Source organism: Amphiura filiformis, chromosome 19, assembly GCF_039555335.1.
Source record: "Amphiura filiformis chromosome 19, Afil_fr2py, whole genome shotgun sequence".
NCBI classification, from domain to species: Eukaryota; Metazoa; Echinodermata; class Ophiuroidea; order Amphilepidida; family Amphiuridae; genus Amphiura; species Amphiura filiformis.
The window spans coordinates 36,119,243-36,135,602 of NC_092646.1; the positions used below are offsets into that span (position 1 = coordinate 36,119,243).

A 16,360-nucleotide genomic window follows, 5' to 3' on the forward strand; every position below is an offset into this window, starting at 1 on the left:
ACAACCGTTTCTAAGTCTTCAGAGTGAAAGAAACTTACTTGATTTACCGTTTATATACTGACAAACTTAAAATTAAATTCCATGGTCGAGTGTCGTTTTTTTCTTAAATTAATGCCACTCCAGCAACATCGCTATGTAGCCTCCTTCACAGCCGGTTTCTGTTTTTCACAACAAACCGTGAGCCACATGCAGTTTGGGCCCGAGACTAGAGATAGCCCGGATGTTGGACCGACCGAATACTTTGTATGTAGCTGGTTTTTTTAAAGAAAAATTGAAATCAATATATATAGTTGTTCGAAATATCAAATAAAGTGTGCTATCTTAAAGTCAATTGTAGGCAAAATTATTATAGTAAGGCCAAAAAAAAATTGTTGTGTTGCCCTCAAGTGGAAAAATGGGAAATTTGGGTAGGACGGTCGGATTATTATTATTATTATTTTTTTTTTTTCAAACCTTCAGTTTTTAAAAATCCCCTCAAATATTAAATAATGCTTGTTCAATTACGGGACATTTGTCAATTTTGACTTCTGGATACCTGTTAAACAACAATTAAAGACTAGTCTTACAATAAAATATTAATTTTAAGTGAAAAACATTGAGTTTTTGAACAAATCTGTAAAAATCATCATTAAAAAAAAAAAATTGCGACCCTGATTTTTCAGGATTTAGGGTCGGACGGTTGAGGGCAACACAACAATTTTTTTTTTTGCCTAATGAAGTATTTACTGTTTTTATATTTTATATGAGATTTGAAGCAATATATATAATTATGTACTCCAATTAAATTAGAGAAATGATTATAGTATTATAATAGTTCCTGTTTTTATATTTTATAAGAGATTTGAGGCAATATAATTATGTACTTATATTAAATGATAAGAAAAACATTTTCTGTTTTTGTATTTTGTAAGAGATTTGAGGCAATATATTATGTATAATTATATACTCATTTTAAATTATAGGAGAAACGAATATAGTATTTTCTGTTTTTATATTTTATAAGAGATTTGAGGCCATATTTGCTCTCCATTCCATGCTGCCTTTTTTCATATTTTTGCCATCAATACATGGATCCTGGGTTTCTTTAATCGAAGTCAGTTTGACTGAAATTCCTTCCTACAATACAATATGTGGGGTGCTAACAGTGCGTCCAGGGTAGCCCAATTGGGCGACTTTTGAAGATGTTTCCCGCGACTTTTGACAATTTCCTGTCCCATAGAAACCAATGCTTAAGAAAAAAATTGGGCGACTTTTCAACTTTGGCTCCCGCGACTTTCGATAGTTTCCTGCCCCATAGAAACCAATGGTAAAGAGAAAAAGTGGGCGACGATATATTGGTCAGACTCGATATTAGGGAAGAAACCAAAAGTTTGCTGACACCCTATAGATGAAAGTTCTTCGTTAGGGGGAGGTGTGAAAAAGGTCTGATAATGTTTGTACATATCTAGTTAAAATATTTGTAAAAGTTGATCTTTTGGGTTGGAATTTTCAACATTTCAAACTTAGGTTAGAGCGAGGGAGGGAGGGGGTTAGCCTCCTAATGAAAGTACTTTCGTTTATAGGATGATATAGTCATTTTTATGATTGTGCTATTTTAGAGATACCAGGTTCAAATCAAAGTGCATGTGACTTGGTTGCTTCCTCATGGTGGAAATGGAAAGATTTGTAATCTAAAAAGAGGCATATTTCATTTCAACAACTTTTGGTATTTATTATATTTTTTTACATATATTTCTTAATGTTAATGTGTATTTCCTAAAGTATATTACATCATAGTAATAAAAAATCATTGGTACAAAATAGTTTATTGAAAAGCCTGCTTCATACAAGTATACATTAATATTGGAATGTCTTAAGCTATAGTTTATGACTTTTTATAACATTAAAATTATACAAATTGGATGGATGTGATGCATTGCATTTTGAAATATCATATCACTGGAAATTGATGGGTACCAATCATTTTGATACATCTTGTATGTGATATGAGTTATACATGTTTTTTAAAATAAATGGTGGATATTTTATGTCTAAACTATGATTAACAGTCGTGATAGGGCGCTTACTGGTTGACACCAATATAGTTTTATATAGATTTACGTATATTAAGTTTTATAATGTCTTTCTGTATGCATAGTTACACACTTACACATAGTTTCTGTGGCATAGTTATATTATTTTATAGATGAAAGTTCGAGGACCCAATCATAAACACTCTGTATATATGAGTTTAAAATATTTTTGTTTTAAATAACAAAGAGATTTATCTAATTGATAAATATAATACATGTGCTACCTGATTTGATGATGATTGGACAAAATAAAACTGAAATTGAACTAATCCAGAATATCATATTGCCATGAAAAGATACCAACTTTTTATTTATTTTGTACAATTATTGTTTTATTTTATGCTGAAACTGTAGTCATTATTTTCATATTTATTATGTTCATCAGTCTGATCGAGCATATGATTGTGAACATCATTTCTCTGATCAGGTAAGGTATACAGGCTATATCAAAAAGATTGGTACCAGGAGGGTGAAAGTGCATAGGAACAATGCCGGAAACTACGCCACGCTATTGTTCGACCTAGGCTACATCATTTTTAACGCATGCGTGTTCGTCAATACAGCTTTAGTCTCCTCCACCTTCGCAACACGGTACGTGGTGTGTCTGGAATCACACTGACGGCGGAGGAGAATACTAGCTGGTCAGACAGTTTAATTTTATCAAGCATATAATACCTGAACAATCACCGTCATTTGATCAATTTACTACAGAATATATTGTATATTCAAAATATAATTTTAATATTGTAAACCTCTTAACTTATATATTTGTGTACTAAAGTATAAGGACATGTGAATAAAATCATGTCGAAGACAAAATGGCCGCTAATCCGCCTATTGTCTAGACCTGGGATACATCTTCCGGTTTGGTTATGTAACCTAGGATGCTTATCCCTTCGTATAGATCCCTGTTGGTACCCACTACCCATCAATTTTGATATTTATTAAAAAGCCTGTATCTTCCAAATGTAACATTAGATATTCTTGAAATGTCCAGAATATGTAGTTTGACTTGTTGCACATTTATCTATAAATTATGTGGATTGTGACATGTGTTGAATTTTGATGTCTCATCCATTATCAATAAAAATTTATGGGTACTAATCATATTGATACAGCTTGTATAGTGACTGATGTGACTTGGTGAAGGGTTGGCAATCCGCTTTTGAAGTTACGTAATAATCGGATTAACTACCATAGCAATAGATAAATACAATTTTTGAATAGATCTCCCTGCACTACAAGCAGGTTGCACTCATCACCTCTTTATGTCTGCAATAATAGATTGAATACAATACCGCTCTATTCAAAGATACTAATCTTACAGGTGCGAGTGATCAACATTTCTTTCACATCTATGGTTCAATGTATAGGTATCATGTGAAGTGCATTGCGATATATTCAAAATTTGTATTCATCTATTGCTATGGTAATTAATCCTGTTGCATCATCACTTCAACAGTGTATTATCTGCCTTCAAATCCCATTAGAAGTAGGTAACTCATTTGCATAAATTGAAACTTCCCAGCAAACACAAAATGTTTTAATATGTTTATTAATGTGTTATAAACACATACATTTTGGTTTTGGTCAAAATGCTTTGATAATATTTAAATGTTGGGTTATATAAAGGTCATGAAAACATATTTTAATTGTTTTATACGAAAAACCACTAGAACAACATTTTAAAAATGATGTCGGAATGTCAACTTTTTTACGAAATATTTTTGTCAACACTTAATAATATTATATTAGAATGTTTTGCAAAAAATATTTTATGAATGTTATTAAAACATTTTATATATAATCCGACATTTAAACGTTTTCTGTAAAACGTTTTGTGTTTGCTGGGTTGTGAGCATGATTTTTGGGATGGTAAAGCATATGGTAGCGAAAGCTGGTGGAATGAAGCATATAAATATATGGACCTCATCTGTGATAACGTTATCGAAGGCATCACTCCCCAGGACACCTCTCCTTGGGTCCTCTCTCTTACTCGACATACAGATCTTAATCACACTTTGTGTTTAGTTATTATTTTTTTTAATTAAAAAAGAAATTTCCAAGTTAAATTGCCATGGTAAAATGATATTATGTCCAGGTTTTGCATCGAGAACCGCAAAATTAATAGTTAAAAGGGCATTTCGTGATCCACAGCCTCACCCCCCCCCCCCACTTTTTTCAAAAAAAGTTGAGATTTTTATACCACTGGAAACCTCTGGCTACATAATATTTATGTACCATCAATTTGTTTGGCAAAATTATTGTCAAATTTGAATTTCGTTCTGGTATACCAGAACAAAATTACAACACTGGCCTATGGAGCAGTGCAATACACATAACCATGTATAACTTGAAAACGCAACATGGGAAACAACTGAAATTTTGGGAATAAGCTTTTTGCTTGGATATCTACTGGAAAATGTCATTAAAAAGAGGATGCTAGGATCACGAAATCACAAAAAGTTTTAAAGAATAATGTTTAATTAATATCTGTTGCCTTTGTCAATGTAAAGGTGACAATTCTTCAAGCACAATAACAAAAAATATACTGGATCTTGTATTGTTTATTATTTGTTATCTAATACATGGATCCTCATGCAGTGTCTTTACCGGAAGTCAGTTTGACCAAAATTGCTCCCCACATGGTAATCGGTGAATTGCATACAATAGATGCAGCTCAAAGATTAATCCAACTCCTTTGTTATGCATTGGGAGAGTGAGTTGGCGCAATGGTTTTCCCCTCACCATTGCACTACTGAGGTCCATTGTTCAAGCCGCGTCCATGCCCAAGAACTGTATGTGCACTTGGTTTATCCCGATTCCTTGCTCGCTCTCGCAGGTTTTCTCCGGGATCTCCGGTTTCCTCCTGCTTTCAAAAAAATCGGTGATTAGTTGTTTGGTTATCAAAAACTTCCTTCACCCAATGGAATTTGGGGAGCTGCACAGAAAATTGGTGGATGTTACAAGCTAAGTGTGGATAGGTTTGCGCCAGGTTCGGCTGCAACTGGCCTTGTTGATGCGATCTTAATTGTGATGATTCACCATGGAAGCGAAATTACAGCGCTTTGAATCCTCTAAGATCTGGAAAAAGGTGCTATATATAAATCCGAAATATATTTATTTATTTTATTAATTATTACACATACAGTTTGGAGGTTATAATTCATCTCCTTGATTATACAATATACACATATTTTTATTGTGGGAAGGAATTTCGGTCAAACTTGACTTCCGGTAGAAAAATGCAGGATACACATATTAAATCCAATTTCTGATACGTACATACAGAGCTACTGGAATGGAAGCTAACTTGAGAGCCATGATGAATGTGAAGCAGCAAATGGATGAGGTTGCTAAAAGAATCATTGGAATATTGGATGGGTGCCAACATCAAATACATCTACCTCAAATAGCTTCGGATATCCGCAAAAAAGTAGATGCTTTGAGTGGACAAGCTGGTATGTTGTATTTCTGTGTAATTTTGCTCACCTTTTCTTAAATGTATTTGGTGTATTTTGGGTCGATCCTTAATGTAATTATTTCATCTAACCCTATAACCCTAGGATTGTAAATGGTACGCTGAATGAAGACAGGGGCAGATTTAAGGGGGCGCACCTGGTGCCCACCTATTTTTTGCTGAGCAGTGCATGACTTTGTGTATTTTTGCAGTGCGGCTTTATGTCTGACTTTATGTGGGCGCTGAGCCGCCCCCCCCCCCCCACCCATTGAAAATTCCTGAATCCGACCCTGAAAGACAACATGATGGTGTTGCAAGCTATGCTGCTGCTAACCAAGACTGGTATCTATGTGTGTATTTTGCTCTCTTTTTCTTAAATTGATCTGGTGAATTTTGGGCCAATCCTTCATGTAATTATTTCCTAACCCTAATCTTAACCCTAACCCTAGGATTGTAAACACTACGCTGAATGAAGACAATGTGATGGTGTCGCAAGCTATGTTGTTGCTAATGTTTGTTCGGCTTATATAAGGCAGAAAAATAAGACTCGTAACACAGTGTATTGATATAGAATGGGGGAACGCAATTGGGCACAGTGCTTATGCCCCGGGGGTCTATTCTATGTGTGGGTTGCGTAATGCATGACTGGCACACGCTTTAGTGGATTTGTGTTTGGACTTAATTGATAACAAAAGCCGAATAATTTTCGCCTATTATAACCGGAACAAACTTTAACCAAGACTTTAAAAAGGTAACTTTTAAGGAAATCGAGTAACAATGTAATGACTGGATTTGATATTGCAGATAAATATGTGCAGACTACATCCATGCAGCTTGTTGATGGGTTAAAGAATATGATGCATCACATGATGCAGTATCAAGATGAGGCAAATAAAACAGTCAGTAAGTAGCAATTTGGTCTATTTCAGTTGAAATCCATACTACCCCTGTGGAAGATTTTGGAAATATCTTCTACAGGGGGAGTATTTTTTTCAAATGTAATTTGTCAGGGTTAATCATTTTGAAACTCATACTCCCCTTGTATTATGGCTTTACCTATATTTTCCACAACTGGAGTGAGTATTTCAAAATGAAGTTATCCAATTGTCTATACTATATGAAACTCATACTCCCCCTGTGGAAGACTTCAGCTAAATCTTCCACAGGGGTAGTGTGTATTTTAAATGGAATAGTGCAACGTGTATATAATGGGCTAATCTATTTGAAATCCACACCTTACGAGGTAACCTGTTTTACTTTTACTAAGGCCAGAGGCACTTCACATTCAAAATCTTATGGTGGAAATGCTGAGAAAAATTGTAAAGGGATTTCAATGCTTGAGCAGACCAATACAGTTATTCTAAAGCTGAATTTGTCAGCATCATTCCATAGTGGTGTAAAGTGATGTACCTATGTGTGGAAATCCAGGTGGTGGCGGATGCGATATCGCCATTTTTGACGTCGCCATTTGATTAACACATAAACATGAAATCTTCACAAACAATTATAAATGTGTTCTGTGGAAAAATATGTTGTTCTAAAACCATTGGGGTACGACAAAGTACCACACTCTAAGTATGTTGTTTTTCAATTTGTAACTGCTAACCGTCTATTTTGAATGGGGCTGTCAGCCTGTATCTTTGTCAGCCTCGTACGTCACGTGTCGCGTGTCCTATACCGCCTGTGGAAATCCTTTGTGTGTGGAACACCCCCAGTTGATTGTGGTTATGTGGTGGCTTGTTCCTTTTCCCTAGGTTTATTTGTTAGTCGTTTTGTATGTACACTCATATAAACACATCAAAAGAAATAAGTCCCCCTCTGAAAATTTCGTCATAACATCGTAAAGTAAAACTTTGTACCAATAAAACTTACTTAGAAATAATTATATGATTGTTTACTAAGTGTTTTGTGAAAATGAAAGATGTCCATGACTTCATGGCTGAATGAACCCAAATTGAAGACAAAAACTGCCCTTTCCAAAAGTCACAAAGTAGGCCTATACTTGTTGACTGCGCCTTGCAGTATTGGGACAAGGAATGGAACTGGCCATCTTACAACTCACTGTGCTGAACTCTGCACCAAGGGGATTTGCATGGCTGAATGATCAAGAATCGATACACACTTGGTGAGGATTTTAAACTGCACTCAAACACATGGGGTTTTCCATTAGTAACAAGCCATGAATCAACTTTTGTAACAAGCATAGGCCTACTTTGTGACTTTTGAAAAGGGCAGTTTTGCCTTCAATTTAGGCTCATTCAGCCCTGAAGTCATGGAAATCTCTCATTTTCACACAGCACTTAGTAAACAGTCATATAATCATTTCAAAGTTAGTTTTATTGGTATAAAGTGAAACCTTACAATGTTATGACGACATGTTCAGAGGGGGACTTATTTCTTTTGATGTGTTTACTTCTGAATAAGTACATTTTCATTTATTTGTGTTCTATAATAGGTGAAGCTGATAGATTAGGCAAAGAGGAGGCAGGTAGGGAGGCTAAACAGAAAACAGCTCAGAGTGATGTGATAGCTGCTGATGCGACAGCAAGTAAATCAGCAGGACAAGAGGAGACGGTTAGGAAAGCTGAAGAAGTAGATCGGGCTAAAGCAGCTCAGAGTGTTGTGACAGATGCATATGGTTATGCTACAGCAAGTATATCAGCATCAGCAGCAGCAGCTAGGGCATCAGAGATAATTCAAGGTAGGTTAGGCCAAGAGGAGGCAGTTAGGAAACAGCTTAGAGTGCTGTGACAGCTGCTCGCAGCTGCTGATGCTACAGCAAGTAAATCAGCAGCAGCTAGGGCAGTAGAGATAATTCAAGATAGGTTAGGCCAAGAGGAGACAGTTAGGAAAGCTAAGGAGGTTAAACAGAAAACAGCTCAGAATGATGTGACAGCTGCTGATGCTACAGCAAGTAAATCAGCAGCAATAGGTAGGGCATCAGAGAAAATTCAAGGTAGGTTAGGCCAAGAGGAGGCAGTTAAGAAAGCTATAAGGAGGTTAAGGGCAGAGTAATGGGAGAGAACATTGACCTTTTCGAGCATCATTATTTTTTAATTGTATGTCGAAAGTATATAAAACTATACATTTTTGGAAAGGAAATGAGTCAAGGAATCCCATGGTGACGTCAGATTTGTTCAAAAATCTCAAGTTTTTGAAAAATCACAAAAATGCATTTTTTACCCCAATTTTTTTGTGACAAGTTAAAAAAAAATCCGTTCGGAGTAAAAACTTTTTAGTTAGTTTTTCATGGAGAAGAGACATGAACTTAGGGAAGGCTTTTTTATTTTTTTGAAATTCGTCTTATTTTTCAAAATATTGCAAAAAACATGTGAAAAAAAAAAACTATTTTGTCACTCTAGTAAGCTAAAATTGCACATAATGGTGTATATTTTTGTTTAAAACAAATATTTTGAAAAATGAGAAAACCTTCCCTAGACTTTGATGTGCTCTAAACGATAGTGCAAAATGTTTACCTTTTGCTTGCATATTTTTCGAGTTATCTTGTCACAAAAATTGTGCAATATTGTCAAAAATGAACTCTGAGAAATCGACGTTTTAGTAAAAAATGTCAAAATTATGCACAAAACGTCCTTATATTTTAAAATGGTAAGACTTTCACGCTTGTAAAAGCTGTATCTGGTGCATGGTCTAAATATGCATCTTTTTTTTTTTTTGAATCTATAATGTCTGCTTTTAGTGCGCCAAAATCCAAAATAATTAAAAAATCTAAGTGGCTTTTTCACTGCAAATTTTTGTTTTGTTTACATCACATTTGCTGGTGTTAACAACATACCGAATGCGCCTTGACTCGTCGGACATACGCGCAGAGTTGCGCCGCGTCACGCGACACGAATCGCGCGCGTAAGACATGGTCTCAGATTTGAAGCAGGTTTGACTGCCAAAGTGTGTAAAAATTCACTCCAGAGTGAAAATAGCTATGTTTAATTTCTAAGGTGTATTTTCTAGGGTAAAATTGTTTGTAGAACATGATTTTTTTGTCAAAACGTGTGCATCGTACATCGTTTTGCTACAAAATGTTGATTTGTGGCCGATTTTGCCTGAAAAATGCACTTTTTGGGTGACAAAAATTTTCACATGCCAACTTTGTATACTCATAGAGTCTACAATATACATAGATATGGCCCTTTAGAATGTTAACATATCAGCTGAGGGTACTATTTGATGGATTCAGGTATTTGTTTTGTGATTGACTTAATCATTTGCATGCCAGAATCATTCAAATATGACATGCCTCGTGACAATTGACATGCCAAAATAAGCTGTTTTCGGCAAAAAAAATTATTTGAAAAAATCATAACTCTTGATAGGAAGGTGCTACAGTGATGGTTGACCTACCAGTATATGCAGTATTAAATGGGCTTTCATTTGATACCTAATTTTGTTCATTTTAACTAAGGGAAAAACTTGCAAAATGTAGAAATGTTTCCCCTACCCCTTAAAATTTTGATGTGTGTAAAAATTCCCGCCATTTATAAAAATCGGGATTACAAGAAAACTACAAGAGCTATAGGCTTGAAAAATTAATCAGTTATGCACAGTATAAGTTCCTACTTGGGTATAACATTAATATCTTTCCATTCCTTCTCAATTTTCTTTTCTAATTTGTTTAACAATTTGTGACATCTGTAAATTACGTAAAATTTGGCATTTCAAAAAATCATAAAAAAAAAAAAAAATATGAGGCGACATGTTTAAAAAACTAATCAGTTATTCCCATGATACAGTACTACAGGGATATAGTACCAAACTTGTGCTAAAATGCATATTTTTTGAGTTCTAATTTTTTTAACAAATTGACTCGCCACCCCATTTTTGAGCAAAATCGGGAACAATTAGTACCTGTAATATTGCGCAATCATGTGACCTATATTCAATGTGTGTGCACCAATCAGATGTCAGACTTGCACTACAACATGATGTGAGCCTTGCAGAGCTTTTATAAGTGTGCCAATAGAGTTCAAATATGTTGTGATGATGTTGTCACTTATGGATCTCATATTTTTATTTCCGTCAAAAGCATATGCCTCTACTGTAATGCTCATATCAGGAAAACAATGACAGATTTTGCATTTCTGACTTCAGAAAAACTAATCAGTTATTCCCATGATACAGTACTACAGGGATATAGTATCAAACTTTTGCTAAAATGCATATTTTTTAAGTTCTAATTTTTTTATCAAATTGACTCGCCACCCCATTTTTGAGCAAAATCGGGAACAATTAGTACCTGTAATATTGCGCAATCATGTGACCTATATTCAATGTGTGTGCACCAATCAGATGTCAGACTTGCACTACAACATGATGTGAGCCTTGCAGAGCTTTTATAAGTGTGCCAATAGAGTTCAAATATGTTGTGATGATGTTGTCACTTATGGATCTCATATTTTTATTTCCGTCAAAAGCATATGCCTCTACTGTAATGCTCATATCAGGAAAACAATGACAGATTGTGCATTTCTGACTTCAGAAATGAATTCTGCACAAAATTTCAGTCTAGAAAACATATTTAAAACAATATTTTTTGAAACTTTATATTTTGCCATTTTTGGCAGTCAAACCTGCTTCAAATCTGAAACCGTGTCGTAATCACAATATTTCGCATTCTTGCAATTCTGACTCATTATTTCCCGCCAATTTACTAAGCTGTCTTGAGCCATGTGACATTTTAGAGTTGAAAGGAGTGAAATAAATCAAGCAAAAATACAAGTAAATATTAGAAAGTTGTATTTTTGTCAGTTTCAAGTGAAAGAATACATGTTAGTGTTGATAAATATCAAGAAATCTCAAATTCGGGCATGAACAAATGTGTCTTCCATTACTCTGGCCTTAAACAGAAAACAGCTCAGAGTGCTGTGACAGCTGCTGATGATGCAGCAAGTAAACCAGCAGGACAAGAGGTAGGAAAGCTAAAGAAGTAGATCGGGCTAAAGCAGCTCAGAGTGCTGTGACAGCTGCTGCTGCTGATGCTACAGCAAGTAAATCAGCAGCAGCAGCAGCTAGGGCATCAGAGATAATTCAAGGTAGGTTAGGCCAAGAGGAGGCAGTTAGGAAAGCTAAGGAGGTTAAACAGAAAACAGCTCAGAGTGCTGTGACAGCTGCTGCTGCTGATGCTACAGCAAGTAAATCAGCAGCAGCAGCAGCTAGGGCATCAGAGATAATTCAAGGTAGGTTAGGCCAAGAGGAGGCAGTTAGGAAAGCTAAGGAGGTTAAACAGAAAACAGCTCAGAGTGCTGTGACAGCTGCTGCTGCTGATGCTACAGCAAGTAAATCAGCAGCAGCAGCAGCTAGGGCATCAGAGATAATTCAAGGTAGGTTAGGCCAAGAGGAGGCAGTTAGGAAAGCTAAGGAGGTTAAACAGAAAACAGCTCAGAATGATGTGACAGCTGCTGATGCTACAGCAAGTAAATCAGCAGCAATAGGTAGGGCATCGGAGATAATTCAAGGTAGGTTAGGCCAAGAGGAGGCAATTAGGAAAGCTATAAGGAGGTTAAACAGAAAACAGCTCAGAGTGCTCTGACAGCTGCTGCTGCTGATGCTACAGCAAGTAAATCAGCAGCGACAGCTGGGGCATCAAAGATAATTCAAGGTAGGTTAGGCCAAGAGGAGGCAGTTAGGAAAGCTATAAGGAGGTTAGACAGAGTGCTGTCACAGCTGCTGATGCTACAGTAAGTAAATCAGCAGCAGCAACTGGGGCATCAAAGATAATTCAAGGTAGGTTAGGCCAGTTAGTAAAGTTTAGGAGGTTAAACAGAATACAGCTCAAAGTAATGTGACAGCCACTGCTGTTACAACAAGTAAATCAGCAAGACCTTTTGCTCCATTTGACAGTCTGTAAAAAAGGCAGTTGAGTCTCACCCATGCTTGACAGGGGAGGCAAAACCTGAACATCTTTCTGTTGGATCACTGATGTATTTGTTCATGGGAGTTGTTGATGTGTTCTATTCTTCAGCCACCGCTTCTAGTTGTCCATTGGGCCTAGGTCTCATCAGTTGGCAAAGCAGATGTAATGAGTTCCTTACCACAAGGAGCAAAGGGAGTATCTGGATTTTTGGCGAGGCTGTCACTGGTCTCTGTTGATGACATGATGGAGGATGTGATTTTTGGCTCCTTAAGCTTGACAGCTAGTGGCAAATACAAAGTTACTGCTTGCTTTCTATGCCTGTAATTACTAGGAGCAGTTCAACTAGTGTGGGTTGTAGGCAACCAGTAATAGTTAGCAGGGTGTTGTGAAGCCTCATGTCCAGCAGGTGGGTGTTCTTACTCCTGTACCAAGCAGGTGCTCAGTAATTGGCTGGGGCATACACTAGAGTCACGTCAGTCAGTCAGTCAATGGAAGTAGGCCTATACATACAGGTGTCTGATTTCCCAGCAATCTGCCCCTCAATCTGGGTCTTAGCTAGCTAGGAATTGAGGTTTGCCCACGATTTGAATAAAATTGCCTATCCTAATTTGACCTTTAAAACATTTACCAGACTTCTGCAGCCCATTGGGGGTTCAAAGAGTTCAAATATGTCTTGCTATGGCCTTGTTTTGCAAATCTGGTCTACTAAAAGGGCATAGCCTTTCTCAATACCTACAATTATAATGTAACATCTGTCAATTTTGTCTGAAATAACGGGCACACAGGTGGCTAGCTAAGACACTGCCCTCAATCGATGTCACTGCATGCTAGTTTGATATGGCCCTAATGGTGTTTTTGTTTTGTTATTTTCTCAGAAGCATTTGGTGGCAGTGCCTCTGGTTGTCTTTTTGGTCAAACCAATGGTAAAGGCACAGCATTTGGTCAGCCAGCTACCAGCTCTGCTGGTGGACTCTTTGGGAGCACTGCTTCTGGAGGGTCATTATTCGGTGGCCAGCAGATGGTGGTAGGAACCACTGTCAAATTCCAACCAGCAACAGGATCAGATATAATGGTGAAGGATTGTGTGTCTACGACTGTTAATACAAGACACATGGTCATCACAGCTATGAAAGAATATGAAAACAAAAGTTTTGAGGTAAGGCAATGAAAAAGAGTTTTCTAAGTAGGGTCAGTCGGTTGGGATTTGTTATTTTTATACCATATTTCCTCTATTAAACACCCTGGGGGCATTGCATTTTCCAAAAGGGTGCGTTTATTAGAGGTCATTGTTAAAATCATAAAAGTTACAAGTTTGAACTCAGGATCAATGACTTCCAGTTTTCCGGTTCACTTCTGGCTTTACGATCAGACTGTCGCCAACTACCGACGCCATTAGCGAATGTGTGTGCACCATAGTAAGCTTAATACACAAGATAGCATGGAAATAGCAGCATTTTTGAAACATCTTGGTTGGAAAAACAACAACATGGGGGTGTTTAATAGAAGGGGCGACTAATAGAGAGAAGTTTATTTTCTTGAAGAGGCTTTATAAATTAATTACCTTAAAAAATTAAAGAATATTTTAGAAAAATCTGGGGGAATTTTAACAATTTTTTGAATTTTTTCGAATTTTTCATGGAGTGATCCTTATAGTTTGATCAGCTCGTAATCGGCGGGCCTTATAACATCGCGGATTAATATCAATATATTTTCTTTGGAGAATTATTTTGTGACATCTTGCCATAAATATTACAAGATATGAATTCTTATACTTATACTTTGTCTACTTTTTTTAACGTGCAAAATATAGTCCAGACAGATCAACTATATCACTCTTAACGTGGGTCTATTTTTCGGCGTAGTGGTAAAAGCCTAATAATTCCCGCCGATTACGAGCTGATCAAAGTATAGGTGAGGGTTCCTCAAAGGTGCTCCAAAAATTTAGGGTCAATTTATTTATTCTTTCTTTAGGCAGGGTAGCCCCTTCAATGCTAAAACACTGATTTCCAAGGAGGCCCTGCATCAAAAAGTACAACATTCTGAAGTTAAAAACAAATTTAAAATTACATATAAATACTGTACATACATGTAAATAATATAAATTATTTTACGATACAACTTAAAAATTACATATGAGCGCACAAATAGATTATGATGCAGATGGAATAAACAAATTATGAAGAATGAATCCTATGCTTAAATTGAGAGAGGCTCATGGATTCATAATTGCATTTAATATCAGCAGAAAGACTGTTCCAAATTTTAGCAGCACGTGAATTAAAAGTCCTTTTTCCTGCATTAATATTCCATGACACTTCGTGGAGATTAAAGTTGGTTTGACTCCTTGTGCCTTTAGAATGCATGCTATACATGAAATTAAATTGAGATGATATGTAACTTGGAGCCATACCTTTAAGGCATTTGAATATAAGAACCAACATTTGGTTAGACCATCTATCATTTAGTTTGTTCCATTGTAAGATACTCATCATATCATTAACAGGTGTTCTAATATCAGCAGATAGGATAATGCGAGCTAATCTGTTATGCAGAATTTGAAGAGTGTTTGAAAGATCAGCACAACAATTTGACCAAACAGAGCTACAATAATCGAAGTTTGGCATGACAAGTGCATTAGCAAGCATGATGAGAGTATCTTTTGGAACAAAATATTTAATACGTCTGATAATACCACAACGTTTGGAAATACAAGAAGACATTTTATTAATATGATTTGACCAAGACAAGATAGGGTCAAATGTGACACCACGGCGCTCTTCCGCTCTGACACGCTCAATGTTATCATTATTATAATATATGTGAACATTTTTGAACTTTTCTAATATATGACGAGTACCAAAGACCATAAACTTGGTTTTCTTAGCATTTAAAGTAAGATTGTTACTCTTGAACCAATCAGCAATAATATTGAAGTTTGTCTGGAGTTCTGATTGAAGAGTAGAAGGGTCATTAGCAGTACAAAGAAGTGTGGTATCATCAGCATACATAGTACATTTACAATTTACAGTATCAGGTAAGCTATTTACAAAAATAATAAAGAGAAGTGGACCAAGTATAGATCCTTGAGGAATTCCAATATTGATGTTTTTAAAGTTAGACAGTGTGGAATTTATATTTACAGCTTGAGCTCTATTATTAAGGTACGACTTGAACCACTCTAATACATTACCTCGAACACCATAACAATAAAGTTTCTCAATCAAGAGAGAATGATTTACACAATCAAATGCTTTTTAAGGTCAAGAAAAATTGCTCCAGTAGCACGTCCACTATCCATGTTTTTCAATATATAATCTTCAACATCAATAAGAGTAGTTGCAGTAGAATGACTTGTACGAAAACCAGACTGATTATCTGATAGAATACCAGAGATTGTAAGGTATGAATAAAGTTGATTGTGCACAGATCTTTCAATAATTTTTGAGATAAGAGGCAAAACAGAAATAGGTCTATAGTTCCCAACATCTAATTTGTCACCAGCTTTAAAGATTGGAGTAACTTTGGCCAATTTCCAATTTGTTGGGAACATAGATGTACAAAGTGAAAGATTACAAATATAAGAAAGTGAATGACATATATACGGTGCAGCAAGTTTAAGAAGTTTTACACTAATATCATCAATACCAGTTGACTTGTTGTTAGGAATATCACAAATTTGCTTATAAACAAAATCTGAAGAAATAGAATTAAAGCTGAAAGAACTATCAGAATCTTTGATATTATTGTTAATATGTACATTATCAAATTTTTCTGCAAGCGTGGAACCTATTGAAGTGAAATAATCATTAAATACATTAGCAGTTTCTTTGACAGTAGATGTAAAACCATTATCATTTTTAACAGTAGTGGTAGTTGATGAAGATTTAGATGGTAAAAGTTTCTTTATCGTGAGACCATAATTTCTTAGAGTTATTTACATTATTAGCTATGGAATCAGAA

The 16,360-nt window shown here is 35.9% G+C and overlaps 1 protein-coding gene across 1 annotated transcript in view; it reads left to right on the forward strand.

Moving 5' to 3' along the window:
• The window catches only part of LOC140140533 (uncharacterized), a 53,720-nt gene extending 40,152 nt beyond the window's left edge, over positions 1 to 13,568 (forward strand). The window contains exons 21-26 of the mRNA XM_072162292.1: positions 5,364 to 5,533; positions 6,337 to 6,435; positions 7,988 to 8,233; positions 8,297 to 8,543; positions 11,449 to 12,002; positions 13,276 to 13,568. Of these exons, the coding sequence (XP_072018393.1) occupies positions 5,364 to 5,533; positions 6,337 to 6,435; positions 7,988 to 8,233; positions 8,297 to 8,543; positions 11,449 to 12,002; positions 13,276 to 13,568 (1,609 nt within the window). The remainder of the gene's footprint in view (positions 1 to 5,363; positions 5,534 to 6,336; positions 6,436 to 7,987; positions 8,234 to 8,296; positions 8,544 to 11,448; positions 12,003 to 13,275) is intronic.
• Positions 13,569 to 16,360: the final 2,792 nt, after the last annotated feature.